At 41.2% G+C, this 21,992-nt stretch overlaps 1 protein-coding gene across 3 annotated transcripts in view; it reads left to right on the top strand.

The window, feature by feature from the left end:
* The window catches only part of LOC308605237 (histone-lysine N-methyltransferase SETDB2-like), a 73,571-nt gene that overhangs the window by 26,972 nt on the left and 24,607 nt on the right, over positions 1 to 21,992 (top strand). The window contains exons 10-13 of one of the 3 annotated variants that reach the window (XM_081215025.1): positions 769 to 862; positions 4,018 to 4,343; positions 7,830 to 7,918; positions 8,508 to 12,113. In XM_081215025.1, the coding sequence (XP_081071151.1) occupies positions 769 to 862; positions 4,018 to 4,343; positions 7,830 to 7,918; positions 8,508 to 8,625 (627 nt within the window). In that variant the 3' untranslated portion in view covers positions 8,626 to 12,113. Of the gene's footprint in view, positions 1 to 768; positions 863 to 4,008; positions 4,344 to 7,829; positions 7,919 to 8,507; positions 12,114 to 20,643; positions 20,766 to 21,992 lie in introns of those variants that run through there. The other 2 variants (XM_081215024.1, XM_081215026.1) reach the window with 2 other exon arrangements.

The following is a 21,992-nucleotide window of genomic DNA, read 5'->3' as shown; positions in this document are numbered from 1 at the left end:
TGACCACTGAAGTACATAAATAATAATAATAATGGTCAACATGTATGGAGCACTTAGTTGAGTACCAAGCATTGTGCTCAGCATATACCCCTTTTTGAAAGTTATCATTACCATTTAAAGTGACTGCAGGGCTTCCCTGGTGGCGCAGTGGTTGAGAGTCTGCCTGCCGAAGCCGGGGACACGGGATCGTGCCCCTGGTCCGGGAAGATCCCACATGCCGTGGAGTGGCCGGGCCCGTGAGCCATGGCTGCTGAGCCTGCACGTCCAGAGCCTGTGCTCCGCAACGGGAGAGGCCACAACAGTGAGAGGCCTGCGTACCGCAAAAAAATAAAAAAATAAATAAAAATAAAAAAAAAATAGTGACTGCAGTGTCTGTAACTCATGGAGATAGGCAATTCCTTTAACCTTTTCTTTGAAGTAACTAGCCAAAGAGTGTTTTTCATCTTTGCACATCTTATAGTTGAAGCCAAATTTATAATCTGGCATCAGAATTGGGGGATACAGACAGGTGTATTTGAATTTTATTTTGAACTTACAATGCCTAAAGAGTGTCTTGACAGTTCTTATAATTTTCATAGCTGTTGCTCACTAAAGTGCCTAGGAGTAAAGTACAGCCATAAGGGCTCCATCACTTCAGAGAGGCTTTCAAAACTAATCTAGTAGCTATAGCCTATGAAGATAGACACTTGATGAAAGAGGCCTTACTGCTAAAGTAAATTGTTTTTCCTGACCTAGGAAGTAAAGACATCTTCCTTGTTTTCTTCTAAGGGATTTACTTCCTCAGAGTCTGTCACCTCAGAAGATAATGGTGGATTTAAACCAACTCAAGTACATCTGAACTCTAAAGCCAAGGAAATGAGAGGTAGGCTTTGTTTCAGTCTGATTGCCTGCCTCTTCTGCCTTTTTGTCTCTCTTGCTCAGTACTTGTGGCTCATTTTCTCAGACTCCATAACAAAAATGTGGCATTCATCACAAGAGTTTCTACTTGTTTAGATCAGAGGTTGGCAAACTATAATTGGTGGGCCAAATCCAGCCCACTACCTGTTTATGTATAGCCTATGAGCTAAGATAATTTTTACCTTTTAAATAATAACTGAGAAAAAATGAGAAGATAAGTAATACTTTGTGACACTTGAAAATTATAGGAAATTATAATTTCAGTGTTCCTAAATAAAGTTGTATTGGAACAGAGCCTCACTCTTTCATTTACATGTTGTCTCTGTCTACTTTCACACTATAGCAGCAGACTGAATAGTCACAACAGAGACCATGTGGCCCACAAAGCTTACAGTATTTACCGTTTGGCCCCTTACAGAAGAAGTTTGCTGACCCCTGGTCTAGATGCCAACCATGACTTGATGCATGGCAGGAGAATGGGGTGGTCAGCTCCAAGTCTGCATATATGGCTTTGGGAGCATTGTCCAATGCAGCTATCCTAACTCTTTGTTTAGGCTCCTTAAAAATAAAGACACATCATTCTCCTGCAGTATTCCAGCCAGTGCTGCTGCAGGGGATGCTTAGCAAAAAGTGTAAACATTGCTACCCTGAGTGCTTATCTTTCAGTGTTACCGGACCTGCCATGGTTAATATTACAACCTGACAAACTTGGATTTTGATTCATTTGCATTTCAATATATCCCTCAGTGGAGAGGCGTTGCTGAGACATGACCCTTTGTCAAGAACTGACCAACCATGGCCTCTTCTGCCTTTGGGCTTCCTTGCATCTGCACCCCCAACTCCCCACCTGGTCTTAAAGGATGGAGACTGCGGGAGGCAAGGCAGCTCCTTGACAGAAAAGGTCTATCAAGAAAGGGCACTTGGGGCTTCCCTGGTGGCTCAGTGGTTGAGAGTCCTCCTGCCGATGCAGGGGACACCAGTTCGTGCCCCAGTCCGGGAAGATCCCACATGCTGCAGAGCAGCCAGGCCCGTGAGCCATGGCCACTGAGCCTGCACGTCTGGAGCCTGTGTTCTGCAACGGGAGAGGTCACAACAGTGAGAGGCCCGCGTACCACAAAAAAAAAAAAAAAAAAAGGGCACTTATAATAATTTCACCTGTAGAAGAGGAAAATCTCTTTATACCCATCTTAAGCTGTCTAGCCAGAGCCCTGTAAATTAGACTGACAAAAGACAGATTGACAAGAGAAAAACAGAAGTTTATTAGTATGCATATTGTACACATAACACATGAGTACTCAGAGATGAGTAACTCAGAGAGGTGGCTTAGAACTCTGGCTTATCTAGTATCTTAGTCAAAGAACAATACATTTTTAGAGGAACAACAAGACAAAGGAAAAGGGCCTTGAATCTCTCGGGGTGGAAATTGTGGGAACCCAGATGTATGTGAAACCAATGGTAGATAAAGGCTAGTTAGTCAAGTTTGCTATGTAGATTGCTCTGGTTCAGTCTCCAAGCTGACAAAGGTCTAAAGTTATCTCTGGTAATTAACTTTTGTCCTTCCTAGTATTATAGACAGAGGGACACCTTTGTAAATTTATATCCTGCTTTTAGACAGATGGGGGGAGGGCTGAGCTTTTCCTGTATTGCTGCTTAATTGCCCTTAGCTCAAAATAGTCCTTATGTCAGAGATGCATATTTTGGGATGACATTCTGATATATCACCATTTAATGCATGTGAGCCATACGACTACTGTTACTTTTGGTTCTTTTGTCATTTCCATTGACTGCTACAGTGTATATAGCAGGCACCACAAAAATTAGTTATGTAGGGCTTCCCTGGTGGCGCAGTGGTTGAGAGTCTGCCTGCCGATGCAGGGGACACGGGTTCGTGCCCCGGTCCGGGAAGATCCCACATGCCATGGAGCGGCTGGGCCCATGAGCCATGGCCACTGAGCCTGCGCATCCGGAGCCTATGCTCCGCAACGGGAGAGGCCACAACAGTGAGACGCCCGCGCACTGCAAAAAAAAAAAAAAAAAAAAAAAAGAAATTAGTTATGTACTATTATGGCTCACAAGTAACCCATGATTAAAATACAAGTACATGTAGGAGTAGCAGCCAGCAACAATGATGATTACATCAAAAACATTAATTTTAGAGAAGTATAATTTCTTCGTGCCACTGAATTAGGTGACACAAATGACTTTTTAAAAATAAATCATTTTATTCGATTTGACATGCATTCATACTTTTGAATATTTTCAGAAAATTATTTCCATTATTGGATAAGAAAAATAAGTAGTTCATCTTCTTCTAAAGTACTGTTGTTTGTAAAAGTGTAATTATTTAATGATCATCTAGTAAAAACTCCAAACACTAATGTATACAAAACCCATAGCAATAGTTATTACTGTTGGGACTTATAGAGGGTGACTCCATCAGGGTCTTCTCAGGCCTTTCATTGGTATATTAAAGGCCTAAAGTGCTCCCTAAATACCCTCTCTGTTACAGATGTTTTTTTTTTTTTTTTTTTTTTTGCCGTACGTGGGCCTCTCACTGTTGTGGCCTCTCCCGTTGCGGAGCACAGGCTCCGGACGCGCAGGCCCAGCGGCCATGGCTCACGGGCCCAGCCGCTCCGCGGCATGTGGGATCTTCCCAGACCAGGGCACGAACCTGTGTCCCCTGCATCGGCAGGCGGACCCTCAACCACTGCGCCACCAGGGAAGCCCTGTTACAGATGTTTAGATAACTTAAATGCAGATTCCAAAGTTGAAGAGAGGTAAGTCAGTTTCTAAGGAGTAGAGATTAAATGTAGTAACAGGAAGCAACATGTATACAGATTCGTAAAAAGGCATTGTTATGTAGTAGAAAGAAGGCAGGCTTTGGAGTCAGATATTTCTGGGTTTCTTACCCCACTTCTCATTACTATTGCTAGTTAGGTGAATCCCTTAAGCCTTCAGAGGCTTGAAGTTTTCATTTGTAAAACTGGAGTACTGTCTACCTTAATACATTGTAAGGATTAGCAATAATCAGCACAGCTTGCATTTAATTAGTATTGTTACTCTCAGCACTGTTGCTCAGCCAATTATATTTCCTGACAATTCCTTCCACAGTGTTTATAGAGGACTCAAGCTCAAACCAAGTTGAAGATTCTGAAGACAACCCTGTGATTGAATCAGATGTGATAGATATAACTAAATGTAGAGAAGAAACTCCACCAGGGGGCAGATGTCACCAAGCAGTCACACTGGATGATCAGAATGAGATTCAAATACAAAAGCCCCAAGAGGAAAAATCTCCAGCATGTCAAAACCAGCAGGTCTTTTGTGATAAAGAGTTACCAAGTGAAACCAAGAATGCTTCATCTGATTCTCTAAAGAAGTTCAATAAAGAGAGAGTGTTTTTATTGGATGCCACAAAAGAAGGAAATGTGGGCCGCTTCCTTAATGTGAGTATATGGGCTGAGGTTCCTATGTCTAAACACAATTTTTTTTTCCTAGGCTTCTTAACAAAATCATGAGGAAAATATGGTTAAAAGACTCCAAAGCCAGACTACCTAGATTAGAATGCCAGTCCTAACCAACTATACTTCAATTAAAAAAAAAAAAAAAAGCCAGTCCTCCACTTACATGACCTGGGGCATGTTACTTGACCTCTCTATGCTGTATTTCCCACCCCTATAATATGGAGATAATAATAACTGACTAGGATGTTGTGAAGATTAAATGTATTATATATAAAGTGCTTAAAAGGTACCTGGCACACAGTAAACATTTGCTTGAGAAAGCTATAAGAAATAGTAAGAAAATCATATATGTTTATTGAAAGGTTTTCAAGATTCATTACTTCAAAAAAAATCACAATGGGACACATAGAATAAGCTTCTCTTTTTTGTCTTATATAATACAGTATGTCTTATTCAGAAATGCCTCTATTCAAAAAAATCATTTGGGAGTACTTATGTTTTACTTACTCTCACTAAGTTTTGAGTGGTTTAGTGGCTTAGTACAGAAAACCAGTACATTTATCAGAATATTGCATTTTACTATCTTACTCCTTTTTTATTCATAAACCATAGTCGTTTTCTGTTTCTGTGTATGTTTGGGATATATGTAATGAGATTTATTTTTATTTATACAGAGAAGTATTTATGATTTCTCTGATTTTAAGGTTCAAGACTTAAGACTCCTGGCATCTTCATGATAAGAGGGATAACTTGTATTATTGGCCATAACTACTGTGTAGGGTGGAATTGGAGTTACCCTGTAGCTTTCCCATCATACTGCTATTCTATCCTGCCTCCTACCGTCATACATGCTTATCAAAGAATGTATGGTCCCAGGAATCCTACAGTAAAAAAAAATCCCCTTCAACCTCTAGTCCCAGTGTGTATATAGACTCTCTTTGGCCAACTGGACCATGTGGAAGCCACCTGTATGCCCCCTACTCTCTGGTCTCCACTTTGTCCTTGCTTATCCTATCTAGGAGAGTGAAGAGGAGTCGTGGAAGGAGGATGGGAACTTTGATACCCTCCACACATCTTTGGAAAGGTCCACTCTAGTACTCTGACCCCTGGATATGACCTTAATTTTTCTCTTTGATCTGTATCAGAGCTCTTCTTCCTCTCTGGGGTTGAATTAGTGGGATGGACAGCTTTGCTTTTTCCCTTAAAGTAATGGGAGGCATGCATGACCCATGATTCTTTTATGCATTCCCTTTGCGAAGCTCAATACCACCCCCCCTTTTTTTTTTTGGCCACGCCGCACAGCTGGCGGGATCTTAGCTCCCCGATCAGGGATCGAACCTGTGCTCTCAGCAGTGAAAGTGGAGTCCTAACCACTGGACCACCAGGGAATTCCCTCAACACCTCTTTAAAATGACTTTTGAGTAGTTTGAAGTTGACGTTCAGTGATTATTTTTATTTTATTTTATTTTAATTTAATTAATTTTTTAATTTTTGGCTGCATTGGGTCTTTGTTGCTGCGCGCGGGCTTTTTTTAGTTGTGGTGAGCAGGGGCTACTCTTTATTTTGGTGCATGGGCTTTCTCGTTGTGGTGGCTTCTCTTGTTGCGGAGCATGAGTTCTAGGCATGCGGGCTTCAGTGGTTGTGGTGCACGGGCTCAGTAGTTGTGGCTCGCGGGCTTAGTTGCTCCATGGCACATGGGATCTTCCCGGACCAGAGCTCAAACCTGTGTCCCCTGCATTGGAAGGTGGATTCTTAAGCACTACGCCACCAGGGAAGCCCTCAGTGATAATTTTACATGTAGTTCAGGTGCCATCAGAAGAGAAAATATTCTTAAGTCAGAAAATCTTTAAAACCAAAGAGCTTTTCTCCTTGCTAGATAAATCTGTTTATTTGGCTTTTTTCTTTTTCTCTCTCCTAGTTAGGAGGATACTTGGTTAACAGGGAACAGAATCTTCTCCTCCCTTCGTCTTTCCTACAACTGCTTTTCTCTATTCCACTTTCACTACTTCTACACTATTGCCAAACATGCTAGGAGTTATTAAACATGCCAGGAGAGCCGGAAGATCATTAAAGAATGATCTCTAGCAAAGGACTGTTGTGGCTTCCTTTCTGGTAGGTTATGTTGAATGGTGGCTGCACTAGAACTATATGGTTGGTTTCACCAGCTGTGTCCATCCCTTGTTTATAGGAGGAAAAAAATAGGGCTTTTCTTTCTTTTTTAATTTAATTCTCTACTTAGATAATACATTCACATGATTTCAAAGTTTAAATAAAATAAAAAGCCTTAGAGAATACATACATACATACAGCCAAACAGAATTCTGTTTCAAGGTAGCTCTGACCCTGCCAAGTAGGCACCATGAGTAAAGCTTACCAGGCCCAAATTGAAAAAACTGTGTGGACAGGAAGTTATCATTGAAATTTAATGGTGGCAAATATGCCTGAGGAAAATTGCTGGGATTTGATCCCTTTATGAATCTGGTGATAGATGAATGTGTAGAGGTGGCAGCTAGTGGGCAACAGAACAATATTGGAATTGGTGGTAATGGGAGGAAATAGTACCATCATGTTAGAAGCCTTGGAGAAAGGAGAAGGTCATGTTCAGCAGGGAAATCAGTTACGCATACAGGTACCCTTTCCAATGGGTCTGTTTGACTGTGTTGTAAAACTCAGGTCATATACATTCTTCATATTAAACTTTTTGTTTTGTTTAAAAAAAAATGTACTCTGCCCCCATTCACCTGGCCCCCACTCCACCCTCTATAGTTAAATCATTTTCACTACTTTTTTGTGTATTCTTATAGTTTCTTTATGCAAATACAAGTAAATATAAATATATGTTCTTATTCCTACCCATTACATAAGAGATAGCATATTATATTTACCGTCCTACACCTTGTTTTTTTTTAAATTAGCAACATGCCCTGGAGATCTTTCTAATGAGTACACAGAGCTCCTCGTTCTTTTTGTTTATATTAATAGCTGCATAGAATTCCAGCGTGTGGATATCCTAAAGTTCATGTAACCAATCCTCTTTAGATAGATATTTGGATTGTTTCCAAACCTCTACTGTTAAAAACAATGTTCAGTGAATAATCTTACACATGGATACATGTGCAGATATATCTGTCGGATACATTTCCAGATACTGGATTGCTGAATCAAAAGATATGCATCTATAATAACAATAAATATTGACAGATTATCTTCTATAGGGGTTTGCACCATTTTGCATTTCTACTGGAAAGATGTAAGAGTGTCAAAACAGGGCTTTTCTGAATGGATTCCTACCGTCAACAAAATTGTAATGAGCTATGATATTCTATATACTAGTCAGGAAAAAAAAGGATATAAACAAAAATAAGTTAGATGTGTTGGAAACAGAATGGTATTCTAATGCTGCAAAGAACAAGGTATCAAACTTGATGCTATGTCTAACCTCTGTGTTTGTTTATTTTTTTTTAACAGCATAGTTGTTGCCCAAATCTTTTGGTACAGAATGTTTTTGTTGAAACACATGACAGAAATTTTCCATTGGTGGCGTTCTTCACCAACAGGTTTGAAAAATTTTTTTATATGATTTAATTTTGAAATTGTGACTTTAAAAATAACAATAGAAAAATATTAAGAGAAGATATATGCTATAGCCCCACATATCTGGCACCCTAGAATATTCAGTTATCCCAAACTGTTTGTGGTCAATAAAATTTTAAATAGCTGAAATTTTCATTCTTATTTCCTCTTAGAGTTAATGCCTGAAAAGGCTAAGGATGGCAGGCCTCAGCCAGTTCAGTTCAGAGGATAAATGATGCAGAATGCTACATCTTTGAGTCCAAACTGCCCCCAACTACCACACCACATGCCTCATCACATTACTGGGTTCCACTGTTTGCAAAACACACTTCCTTCCTTGTGGATATTGACAAGTTTCTTCTTACTTATGATTTTAGTAGATTTGAAATAAAGCTTAAATGATTATTCTTAATAAAAGAGCATTCCTAATTGGTTGGTGTTGGAGAGAGAGAGAAAACCATATTTTTGAGGATGGTTAATGATGTTAATATGAAAATTGATATAATCAAATTTGGTTCATTTGGTAGTTATTCAGGATAATTTATGATTATTTTTAAAATTTCTACTTTCTAGGTATGTGAAAGCAAGAACAGAACTAACATGGGATTATGGTTATGAAGCTGGGACTATGCCTGAAAAAGAAATACTCTGCCAATGTGGGGTTAATAAGTGTAGGAAAAAAATATTATAAACCTGTTGCTAGTGCCTGTTCATGAAATTAGTTTATCAAGCTGAAATTAGAGTCATGCAAAAGAAACCCCAGTGGTCAGTGGAATTAATTTAGGTTATGATCCATCAAGAGAATTCCTCTCAGTTTACCCTTGTTGGGGGGTCCATTTGCATTACTTAGAAACACTAGGAACAAAATAAGGACATTTTCATATGCATAGGGTATCTCTTTATTCTTACTGCTGTTCAACTGTACATGAGTAGGATGGAAGTGTATATTTTATATGAAATACTGCTATATAATTTGTAACTTATTTGTAAATTATATATTAAGAAAGACAAATGTCACAATTGATTTCAGCACTTCTTATTGCTTTTGGAATTATCTTTGACTTTATGGCCCCAAAAGGCCAAAGTTCACATCTTTACCTACAAAATTTATTTATGTTTAATTCCTGGCAAATAATCTACCATTGTGAACCATAAGGTGGGCAACAGAGCCTGAAGAATCTGTCGAAATTCACTTCATGCATATTACTTCCAAGTATTTTAATGCTAGTTGGAGAAGCTGTATCTGGCTCCGTGAAAGTGTCCCATCAGTCCGTTTGAATGAGAAGGGGGAGAAACTCTCCTGTGGGGAAGGTTTTGGCACACTCTTTGCGATTCAATTTCTTTTCCACAGATTCTCTTCACTCCTTCCACATAAACACGGACAGGAAAGGAGGGAGTAGAAACTTGGAGGAATTAGAATATTTTTGTTCTAGATAGAGCCTTAAGAAAAGGAAACTTAGAAAATAGTCAGACGTGGCTTATTTAAGCCAGAAGAGATTGTGCTGGGCAAGAATTTCACTTAACAAAACAAAACAATTCTACTGAACTGCAGAGTCTGAAACAGACCCTTGGACTCTCCTAGGCATGATGTGCAAATTACTTTCCTAGAGAAAGTTACTTTGCTCTAGGTTACCTAACCATGATTGTCTAGTGGAAAGAGGATGAGAATCTCCAAGAGTTAAAACTAATTTTATCTATAACAAAGATGTACGTTTGGCTGCCAGAAACTTCCCACTAGGAACCAGGATGGGAATACTAGCTCAAAAAGGAGTAATTAAAAGTAGTTCTGGTTTTTGAGGGGTTTTTTTCTTTTTTTTTTTTTTTTGATCTTGATTCTGGGTTTAGTTTGGTTACCTTTCAAACAAAAATCTCTTCTAAGTTTGGACCAGATTAATTTCTTAAAAATATTGAACTAAATAAAAATTTAACTTGAAATTGGTTTAGAGAGTGGGAAACCAAAGAGCTAGGAAAGGGAGCAAAAAATTATAACCCAACAGCCTGTAGACAGATGAGGAAAGTTGAGAAGTCCATTTATTCACAGTAAAGATGCAGGAATTTTAGGCAATGCACTAAAATAAAGTAAAGACGCTTGATAAGTATGGAAAATGTTTTTGTGCAGAAATCGACATCTTGATCTGCTTCATTCTGTACTGGTTCACAGCTGTCATCTTCTGTCAGCGTCCTAGAGATTCCCTTTGTCTTCCCTATGTCAGGTCTGTTTCCAGTTAAATCCCGTTATTTCCCCTTTCCTTGATTTACTCCCACATGTTGGTGAAGCACATCCTCCAGTAGCTTTTGAAAGGGAAAAATGAGAGGTGAATATTTTGAGCCCTTGTATGTTTGAACATGTTATTTTACCCTTACACTTGATTGCTATTTTGGCAGGGTAGGGGTACTCAGTTCGTGAGTAGCTTCCATACCCAATTTTGAACACATCTGCTACATTCCAATGTTGCTGCTTTGAAGTCTGAAAATGTTCTCACCTCTGGCCTTCAGGGTGACTGTTGGAAGTCAGATAAAGCCGTTCTTTATCTTTTGTATACGTGGCCATTTTTTTTCAAGCTTATAGCATTCTCTTTGTCCCAATGTTCTGTTCCCAGTAAGAGTCAGTTTTCATACCTCATACCAGGTGCTTGGTGGGATCTTTCAATCTGAAAACTTTGTTCTTCAGAGAAATTTTCTTGAACTATTTCTTTAATGAAATAGTTCTGTTGTCTGTTATCTGTTGTCTCTTTCTAGAATTCCTATTTATCTAGACATTAGACCTCCAGGATTGGTTCTCTCATTTTCTTATCTTTTAATTTCCAGCTTTGTGTTCTTGCTCTACTTTCTGGGAGATTTCTTCAACTTAATCTTCCAATTTGTCTATTGTGTTGGGTTTTCATTTGGGGAGTTTTTGGGGGGTGGGGATTGGGTTTTGTTTTGTTCTGGTTAGGTTTTTTTTTTTGGTCTCATTTTAAATTTCTAGAGCTCTCTGAATGTTTTTTTTCTTCAATATCCTATTTTTAGTTCATGGTTGCAGTATCTTATCTCTTTGAAAATACTATTTATATAGTGTAACATACATACAGGCATTCATATCTATATTTTCTTCTTCCTGAATATTCTGTGACCTGCAAGGTTTGTTTCTGTGTTTTCCCTGTATGTGTCCTTTGGTCTTTGTCTTTCATGTTTTAGGCTTTCCTCAGTTAGTTAGTTAGATCTTGGCAGTCTGCTCATTTTTTTTTTTTTTTAAATAAGGGATTTTTTTAAACATCTTTATTGGAGTATAATTGCTTTACAATGGTGTGTTAGTTTCTGCTGTATAACAAAGTGAATCAGCTATACATATACATACATCCCCATATCTCCTCCCTCTTGTGTCTCCCTCCCACCCTCCCTATCCCACCCCTCTAGGTGGTCACAAAGCACCGAGCTGATCTCCCTGTGCTATTCGGCTGCTTCCCACTAGCTATCTGTTTTACATTTGGTAGTGTATATATGTTCATGCCACTCTCTCACTTTGTCCCAGCTTACCCTTCCCCCTCCCTGTGTCCTCAAGTCCATTCTCTATGTCTGCGTCTTTATTCCTGCCCCTAGGTTCTTCAGAACCATTTTTTTTTTTAAGATTCCATATATATGTGTTAAGTCTGCTCATTCTTAAGAGTGGAACACTGAAAAGCTGAGATTATAAACTGAGAGCAGGGTAAGGGGCTCTTCAACTGCTTCACCTGACCTAGCTGAGCTATTCAGTTTCTTATCCAGTCTCTTTAGCACTTTCTTTCTGGCCTGGCAAGGAGTACTCTTCCATCTTACTGCTTGAAAGCAAAAAAACTTTGCTGCCAGAGCGTGCTCTTTTCTCCCGTTTTGCAGCTCCACACTCTTGCTTCTGTAATCCATTTGTGTTTGTCAAGACTCTCCAAGTTATCCTTTTTAATATTGTTCTCTTTTCTGTCCCCAGTTTGCCTCCTTTCCTCTCTTTAAAATCTGCTCAAAAAGCAAGACCTCCAGGAGTTTTCCTTTGATTAGTTCCTCAGCAAACCACCAGCTATTACATGCTTCTTTTACAAAGCAACTTATTTTTTAACTGTAATTTAATTATATGCGTTTGTGTTCTCTACATGTGTATTTGTTCCATGCACCAAAAACCTTGTCTTGTATGGTGCTGTGTACCCAATGGGTGCTAAATAAAGGCTCGCTACTGGCAACTGGAATTAATCTCAGTTAATTCTGCGTCCGTTTATGATAGACCTGTTTAGGCCAGACTTGGTGTGATACAGTTTTTAGAAAATAATGGATAAACCCTCAGAAGAACAATCATTTCTCCAGCTGAGTCCAGGAGCTTCGGCCACCTTTACTCCGACTATCAGTTAAGTGGGCGCAGGGTGGGGAGCTCCTGGCATGATTTTTTTTTTTTTAAAAAGCAATTCAAATTCAGACTCAGATCTGGAGAAGTTGCGAGTTTCTGTTTGAGAACTGCATCTGCAAAGCCGAGGTGTTTCTTCCTGCTCGGGACTTTTCCCCGGGTAGGGGAAATCAATCATCATGATTTCGCCATCACGGACTTCCGGCCGCGCGGGCGCAGTGCGCAGCGCGCAGCCATGGAGCCGGCGGGACCTTCGGAGCCCAAGTCGAGCTGCGGCGCCAGCTGGTCCGAGGCCCGGGCGGCGCAGGACTTGGTCCCCCTCCCAACCGGTGAGTACTGCTCGTGGGGGGCGGGGGGGGAGGTCAGGCGGGGAGGGCGGGGTCCGGCAGGGGCAGTCGGGGCCCAGGGCAGCTCCCTGGTCGCCGCCGCTTGGGGGCCCGCGAGCCCGCCTCCCGAGACCGCGCTGAGGTCTTGGTTCAGCAGCCCCTCGGCCCCTGGGCGTCCACCGCCGGCGGCCTTGCGCCCAGACCGCTGCCTAGGGCCTCTCGTAAGGGGCGGGTTTGCCTTCCGTTTACCGTTTACGGTTTACCGTTTACCATTTACCTCACCCACTGCTAATGGGACAGCCCATTGCTGCAGTCCTACAACGCTAGGAATACAGCCAGCAAGGAAAACCGAAGGAAATGCCTGGGGGTTTACTCTCTCAGCGCGGTTCCACCTGCCCCTAAAACAATGCAGTCGGAGAAGTGCTCTGGGGAGGAAGGCTGGAGGAGGACCCCTCTTGAAGAGAGGTCAGCTAGGTTTCAGGAAGCAGTTTGAGACGTTTCCACAGAGAATGTAACGTTTTGGAACCATCCCCTCCTTTCCATGTAGTAGTTCAAGTCTGTGGCCCTCCCCTTAAGCGAGGCAACAGCCTTCTGGCTGGGCTCCTTCCCTGCATTTCAACAGGTGTAGGGCACTTACCCTGTGCAGGCTCAGCGCCAGGTGCCGGGGATGCAGAGACGAGTTAGGCAGACCCTGCCCTAGAGAGTCTAATAGGCAACTCGTGTGTGACCTGCTAAGAACCACAGAGTCACAAATGAGGGGCTCCTCCAACTCAGCCTGGTGTTCAAGGAACATCCTGTCTTAGTTTTAAAGAGAAAGAGTCACCCAGAGATACAAACGTAGAAAAGGTGGTCCAGAAAGAGGTGAAGACTCGACAAAAGGCACCAGCCACAAAACATCAGATGTGGCAACCACAAGCCAAGCAGTTGACTGTTTCATTTAGCTAGTGTGTATACAGAATGCAAGATGAGGAGTTACTGGAGATGAGGTTCCATCCTGACCTTTTTCTCAAACTCCAGACTTGTATAACCAACTTCATTAATGCCAGGAACGATCTCAAACTGCATATGTCCCAAAGAAGATTCCTGTTTGCCTGCACACACCCACACACTCCAAACCTGCTCAGCCACTACCAGCCTTCCCCATTCCATTCACCTGGTTGCTCAGACCAAAACCCCAGTGCCACTCTTCGTGCCTCTCTTTCCTCCTTACCTCCCAACTAATGCATTAGTAAGACCAGTCAGTTCTCTCTTCAGAATATATCTCAAGCCTGGCCTCTTCTCACCGCTTCCATCACTGCCATCCAAGCCACCATCATCTCAGGCTTGGACTTTTGGTCCCCTGGCTTCCACTCTAGCCTCTCATACAGACAAGCCTGCACAGTAGCTAAAATGATCTTTAAAAAACAAAAAGTGTGATTCTCCTACTCAAAGCCCTCCAATAGTCTCTCATTACTTTCAGAATAATCTTACTGTGGCTACAGTGTACCCCATGTCCTGATCTGATCCAGCCCCTACCCATCTTGATGACTCTGCTACCCCTCACTGCACTGTGAGTCCTCTAAGCCCCCACCATATTCACATATCTGCTCAAATGTACCCTCCACAGCCTTGCCTGCCCATCCTGTTTAGAAGAGCCCTCCCCCACCCTCATTAATCTCTACTTCCTTCCCCTGCACTGTTTTTCTTCATAGCACTTAACATCCTGAAATAATACTTGTTTGATGTCTCTGTACTACTAAAATGTAAGTTCCATGAGACTGGAAATTCACATCTTATTCCCTGCTTTACTTCTAGTGCCTAAAACTATACATAGTAGGATCTCATTAAGTATACGTTGAAGGAATGAATGGAGTTGTATGTAGCACTAAAGAGCTTGGCTTCTGATCTTTAGGTGATAGAGAAGGGTTTTTAGCAGGAGAGAAACATGGGCAAATGTACATTTTAGATAGATCACTCTGGCAGCAACGTGAAGAATGAAGTGGAGTCATGACAGGGAAAGCAGAAGGAGGGAAATGAGATTATCAGAATGAACCAGGTAGAAGACAGTGAAGGCAGGGCAGTCCACTTTACACGCTGCTGCCGGAACTCACTTTCAATGCACATGTGCGCACGCACATACGTACACACGTGCCTACACACACAGAGATCAGGTCATGGTACTTACAGTGTTAATTAGGACTTGTTGGCTACAAATAGTACAAAATCAACTTGATGTCATTTAAGCAAAAGGGATGTTTGTTACTGGAAAGCAGGGAGACCACACTCACAGACCCCAGGAACATGGATGCTATAGCATTTATCAGAGAGAGCCAGGAAATAGGGCCTGAGAAGCCATCATAAATTTTGACAGCACTCGGAATATCTGCTTTGTTCTCTTTCTTTGGTCCAGTTTTCCTGATAATGGGATAGAAGATGGCTACCCTCACAGCTTCTCAGTTTTTACATCTCCTTCAAGAAACCAGCCCAATCTGAACTAAAATCTTCTATTCTGAATTCTGTATATCTGGGAGATGGGCAGGTAGATCGTGTGGGACTGTCAGCTGTGCCTAGGGAAAGAGAGTCACATAGTGTAAACATGCCTGCTGGGGCTTATCCCCGTGTATGATTGTGAGTCAGATGGATACCCTAAGGAAGTCCACTGAACATCCTATTCCCTGGCTGCCTGCCACCCCTCCCTTACAACACAGACATCCTTATTCCTCTTTTCACATTCTGAAGCTGTCCCCAGTAATGCATTCTGGCTATCCCAAATATACATCCTGCCAAACTTCTCCAAAAGTTATATCCAGTCACACCATCCAGAGACAATGTGATGAAGCCATTCATTTTCCAAGTCCATTACCAAGCCTCTAGGTAATATCTACTCCCCTTCTGTTTTGGTCAGTTCAGGTATGCAGTCACTGGACTCAGTAATAACGTCTACACATCTGATATACAGTGGCAGAACTAAAATAGTAAACTGCAATGAAAACTATTGATCAAAGGAGAAAAGAGGAAGGAATTTCCAAGCCAGCACCATAAATTGGTTGCCAGTCCAGAACATAGACCATACCCTATTAGAAGGGGATTGCAAATGGAAGTATAGGGTTAGTGAATCTCATTCTATCCATTTCACTCATTTCTTTAGTGGTGGAACATGTTCCTTGGCCATCCTATCTGACTACCCCAGATTCTATCCTCTGGGTGGATTGCCCTTGTCTGGTGAGCTTTAAGACCATCTCTTGGAAGAGAAGCATTGGGAAGACACCCCTGCAGAGGCTGTGGCCTTAACACTCCCTTCCCAGGTGGAGCTGAGCCTGGAGATTGCTGGCGAGCCTGCCGCTGTTAGTTTGAGTTAGTCGTAGTTCATGTATTGTTGGCTTATAATTTTTCTTCGGCTTCATTCTATAGAACGTTTCCTGCTTACCAGTTTCATTTTTGAGAATTCTCGTTGAGTCAGTCTCTGTGAGTCCTTAGGCCTGCTAGACCCAGTAGAAAGACCTTGGGGAGACCTACATATCTTCATTGTTCTTGGTCTCAACTACTGATGGAGACCAATGGACTCTTCCATAATATGGAATGTCCCAGCCCCCATGATACACCTGTCCCTCACTGTCTGAATCTATACAGTTCCTGAGTTCAGATAGTGAGGAATATCAAGTTATCCAAATGTATTTGGTCCATGAGTTTCAGATAATGTATAGCAAACGTTCAGATATGAGGAATGCCTGCCTGTGTAAAAGCCTATAATGTTACTCTCCCAACTACAGAGAGTTCTGTGATCCCCCAGTCTAGAAGAATAAACAAGTTAAAATAGCCAAGCTGTTTTAGGAAAATGTGATGAGGGGGTGTTTTAGCAGGAAGAAACTCTTAGGTGGAGCCTGTGTTTCCACCTTGGATTTCTGTCCATCAACACTGGAAACTCCAGATCAGAGGACAGCAATGTTGCCACCACCTCTGTGTTCCCGAGTGCCAAGACGCTGCAGGCTTGGGAGTGTAGCTCAGACAGGCAGAGTCCCCAGAGCAAGCACAGGGGACCACACTCAGGTATCAGCGGCCTGATAGCTCAGCCCGATGCAGTTCACCTGTCTGCAGGTGCAGCTCTGCACAGGAAGGGGTGACACGGCAAAGATACCTAGCTCTTACACAAGGGGTGCTGCATAGCCTATCAAACATTGTCAAATTTTTTTAATTTTTTAAAATTTTTTATTTTTTTTGCGGTATGCGGGCCTCTCACTGTTGTGGCCTCTGCCGTTGCGGAGCACAGGCTCCGGACGCGCAGGCTCAGCGGCCATGGCTCACGGGCCCAGCCGCTCTGCGGCATGTGGGATCTTCCCGGACCGGGGCACAAACCCGTGTCCCCTGCATCGGCAGGCGGACTCTCAACCACTGCGCCACCAGGGAAGCCCCATTATCATATTTTTTTATTAGGGAATTTTAGCACTAGTAATTTAACTGCCTGAATCTTTTTTTTTAGCCTATGCTTTACAAATTTTAATGTCCAGTGTGAGTGTTCTTTTAAGTAAGAACACAGTATTTAATCGAAGTAGATTTGGGGTCCAAGGTGAATAAGATTTTGGGATTTTTTTTTCCCATTTTCATGCTAGGATGGAGGCTTTGTGTGGTCAGATATTAAAATATATTCTACAACATTGAAACTTGTAAAGTGTTGTATTGGTGGGGGAAGTGACAGATCAGTGGACCAAATAGAAGTATGTAGAACAAAGCTAGATATATGTACTAATTAAATATATGAAAAAAGGTTTTAAATCAGTGGCTAGCCATTATGAAAATAACTTAGATCTCCATCTCATACTTTACAGTAAAATAAATTCCACGTTAATATTCCAATGTAAGAAGTAAAATTCTAGGGCTTCCCTGGTGGCGCAGTGGTTGAGAGTCCGCCCGCCGATGCAGGGGACACGGGTTTGTGCCCCGGTCCGGGAAGATCCCACATGCCGCGGAGCGGCTGGCCCGTGAGCCATGGCCGCTGAGCCTGCGCCTCCGGAGCCTGTGCTCCACAACGAGAGAGGCCACAACAGTGAGAGGCCTGTGTACCACACACACACACACAAAAAAAAAAAAAAAGAAATAAAATTCTAGAGGAAAAGAAGAGGTGTCTTCTGAGTTACGTTCCCCCTACCCCAGAGAGACATGATAAAGGATTGATATAATTTCATCAAACAAAACCTTAAAACATTCTGTATATCAGAGAACATTATAAACAAAATTAAAAGGCCACATGTTTGACTAACAAAGAGTATCTTGGATACACCACAAGCTCTTATAAATCAGTAAGGAAGTAGTGAATAAACCAATAGAAAAATGGGCTAAGGACATCAGTGCCAGAGAAGAAATGCAAATGTCACCTTAAATTCATAATTAGAGATTGTGATCCACTTCTCTCTGCACTTTGTGTTCTTTCTTTTGACATGGTCATCTAACCTTCTGTTCCAGCTGTAACTTTCTAGTATGTTTTTAATTCAGATAGGTAGACACCCTCTCATTGTTTTTTGAAAGTGTTCTTTACTGCCCTTGCCCATTTGTTCTTCCAAATAATATTTTTTTCAAGTTCTTTAAAATAACCTTCTTGGGATTTAAGTTGAAATGGCATTAAATCTAAAACTTATGTTGACGGAAGAAAAACACACAGCCTAAAAATTGCGAATTATGTTTTATTTGGGGGAGCTTACTGAAGACTATGGCCTGGGAGACAGCCTCTCAGCTCTGAGGAACTGATCGGAAGAGGTAAGGGATGAGCCAGGATATATAGGAGTTTTTGCTGAAAACAAACATGTAGTCAAACATCAAACAATTACTGCTAATAACAAACAACAGACGTCTTAAGTTAATGATTTTAGTGCTTTTCTAAGTATGGGAAGATGCAAGAGTCTGGGCTCATTGAAATTATTCCTTAGAAATGTATTGTAACTGTCTAGGGCCAGTATCCTGTTTTTCTCCACCCTGAATTCCCCTCAGGACACACCATTGTTGGGGGGGGGCGGGGTTTGCTGCAGTGGCTGATGGCTTGATGTCGTCCGCACTTATCTGAGATAGAGCTGACGGCATTATAATGTCCAGCCTGGGGCTCAAGAAATCCTTCCTGGCAGCCTTTCACCATCTGTTTCTCAAATTCTTTTCCAGCTTCCTTTGCATGAACTCTCCTCTTCAGCCTGGCTAGTTTTCTGTCTCCCAGTCAGACCTCTTGGTCTCTTACATATCTCTGCTTCTGTCTGCAACGTCCCTCCCACCCCGACCCCCCTTCCTCTCCATCTCAAGCTTCCTTGTACCAGCTCAAGGAAGTGTCCTTGACAGCACTCCATCCCACAAGGAGCACTTCCTCCTCTGTCCATAGCGTATATCGTATTTCCTACTCAGCAGTTACTTGTGCCACGTATTCTGTTATTTTATTTTCCAGAATACTATTTGGTCTCCTTGTTTATTTTGTAAGCTTCTTGCAGGCAACAGTTCTGTCTCATGTTTTTTTATATCCTCTGCTGTGCCCTTCCGTACAGTAGCCACTCTCCACATATGGCTCTTGAGCATTGAAAATGTGGCTCGTCCGGTTGAGAGGTACTGTAAGCACAAAATACACTGGGCTTCAAAGACTCAGTATAAAAGAATGAATTAATTGTTTCCTTAATTAAACGTTGAGAGGGTAGTATTTTGGATATGTTTAGTTGAATAAAGCTTATTAAAATTAACTTCATCCATTTCCTTTGACTGTTTTAAATGAGGCTCCTAGAAATTCTTCATCTGCACCTGTGGCTCACATTATGTTTCTGCGGACCGCGCTGGTCTAGAGCTCTTAGCGCGGTGACTCTCGTGCAAGAGGTGCTCCCAACTCGGTGGTGGTTTGAGATGAATGAAAAGCAGTAGTTCTCCCATTTCATTTCATCTGAGGAGTTTTGTCTCAGTCTCCCCCCTTTTTCTTGGTTGATGTGGAGCAGGAGGACTACTAATTTGTAGCCCTACTAAGCACGACCCAAATCCAGGAAACAGACGTTAATTAAGGAAGAAACTCATCTGAATGTGAAAGAAATGCTAGCTCCAAAGTGAGGTCTTCTGACATTGTGAGATGCAAGATGTAATTTTAGACACCAAGAGACCTTACACTTTTAAGTAACAAAAAGGACTTTTAGGAAGCGCTTAAGCGGTTAACCTCATTTAAATTAAAACCTTTCACCATTAAATGGTTAAATGAATTTTTGTTTCAAAACTAAAATTTGAAGATAAAATTGAAAGTGCTTTCTGCTACAGAAAACTAAATGAATAACAGGATGAGCATTGGAAAAGTCAAAGAAATGTTAAATGGATGCTTGTGGCCAATTAATAGCAAACTAATAGGTTAGAGAAGATTGCCTGTCACCAATGCATCCAGTGGATATTGGGAACAGCTGGCTTTTTTCCCCCCTCTTGTCTCTTCCCTGTTCTTCCTAACTCTCCTTCTCTTAAGCTTCTTTCCTTTCTTTATTCCTCTCTTAAAAAAAAAAAAAACTGCTCCTGCCTTCATGTATCTTTCTCTCCTAATTTATTATAATGCTAGATTACAGCACATTTAAAGTATATTGCTCATTTACTTCTTTAATTCACCCCAAATTTATTTATTTATTTATTTATTTATCCCAAATTTATTTTTGAATATAGTATGATATAGGGATCTAAATTATTTTTTACAGGTAGTTAATCAGAGCATTATTTCTTGAATACACCATTGTTTTCTTGTTGATTTATAATGTCAGTAATTATTATTGAGAGCTTACTATGGGCAAGGCAATGCTTTGAGAGCTTTGTATTTAAATTCCTGCTTATGTTTCTTAAGTAAAGGTTTTCCTCACGTTTAGACATTTTAAATGAAACATTTTTTTCTTTTCTTTCATTAAGCCATTAAAAAAATACAAAGTTGCTTTTCTACTTGGGTCCCAATTTTTTTTCTCCCTGGGAGTTGAGACTCTCTCATAAAACAAGCTCCCTGCCCTCTACTTTAAGATGGGTGGAGGAGTTGCAGACACCAAGAAATTCCACTTTTCCATTTCTCATCAGGGATGTTACTTTATAGGTGTCTTTCAGGTTGCAGAAAGGTTGCAAAAAAGGATATGCGCGCTTTGCCCCAAAGACCTCGAGTGTAGTGTCCTGTACTTTGCACAGTCAGAGAATATAGCTGCTCATGAAAACTGTTTGGTAAGTTACTTGAAAACACATGAGTCCTTTTAGGGAAGGACATACCCAAATAGATAAATGTACTCTGGATACAACAACGAATAACACGTTGGCTGCCCATGGTTTGGGCTTTTTTTTTTTTTTTTTTTTTAATGAAAGCTTCTTTATTTCTTTCTTTATTTTTTGGCTGTGTTGGGTCTTCGTTTCTGTGCGAGGGCTTTCTCTAGTTGCGGCGAGCGGGGGCCACTCTTTATCGTGGTGCACGGGCCCCTCACTATCGCGGCCTCTCTTGTTGCGGAGCACGGGCTCCAGACGCGCAGGCTCAGTAGTTGTGGCTCAGGGGCCCCGTTGCCCCGCGGCATGTGGGATCCTCCCAGACCAGGGCTCGAACCCGTGTCCCCTGCATCGGCAGGCAGACTCTCAACCACTGTGCCACCAGGGCTTTTAAGTGGGGATTTGGGGAGCATATTTTTCTCTTTTTAAAGTTTCAGATCTTAACACCTTATGATTACTTTTAGTTTTATTTATAACTGATCAAACACACAAAGAATTATGGTGATGAAGTTCCTTTAAAGATATTTTAATTATTCCAAATATAACATACCCATAGACACTTCACCCAGATTTATAAAATCATGATAGTATATGATATTTGCCTCAGTTTGATTTTTTTTTTAAAGAAAAACATAGATAGTTAAGGACTCTCTCTTCTCTCTGTTCCCTTCTCTCCACCCCTCCCCAGAGGTAATTGCCATCATAAATTCAGTGTTTCTTATTATCTGTGTTTTTAATTTTATGCTCCCACCACGTTTTAAGTATTTATAAACAAATATATTGTTTTACATGTTCTTGGACTTTATAGAATTTCTATCAGATTCTGTGGATTATTGAGATATATCCATGTTGATAAATGTAGTTCTAATCTTTTATTCTAAATGTTATAGTATTCCATTTTATGACTATAATCACCATTAAAGTATTCTGTGAGCATTTATGGTTTTCCAGTTTTTTATGTGACTGACCAGCTGTCATAAATATCCTTGTATAGGTCTCCTAATTCACGGGAGAATTTCTCTGGTTTAGGGCACTTAGAACTGCTGGACACAGGAAGGGAACATTTTGCACCTCACTAAATGTGCCAGATTGCTCTCCAAAGGGATCGTACCAAGTTTGACTTCCACTATTTCGGAGTTTGTTTCTCTTCTTCCTTGTCAACACTTGATTCTATGAGATTTATTTATTTCTTGG

This window comes from Mesoplodon bidens (assembly GCF_964165515.1).
Source record: "Mesoplodon bidens genome assembly, chromosome: 17".
NCBI classification, from domain to species: Eukaryota; Metazoa; Chordata; class Mammalia; order Artiodactyla; family Ziphiidae; genus Mesoplodon; species Mesoplodon bidens.
The sequence above is the reverse complement of the archived record's forward strand: the minus strand, read 5'-3'. Positions and strand labels throughout refer to the sequence as shown.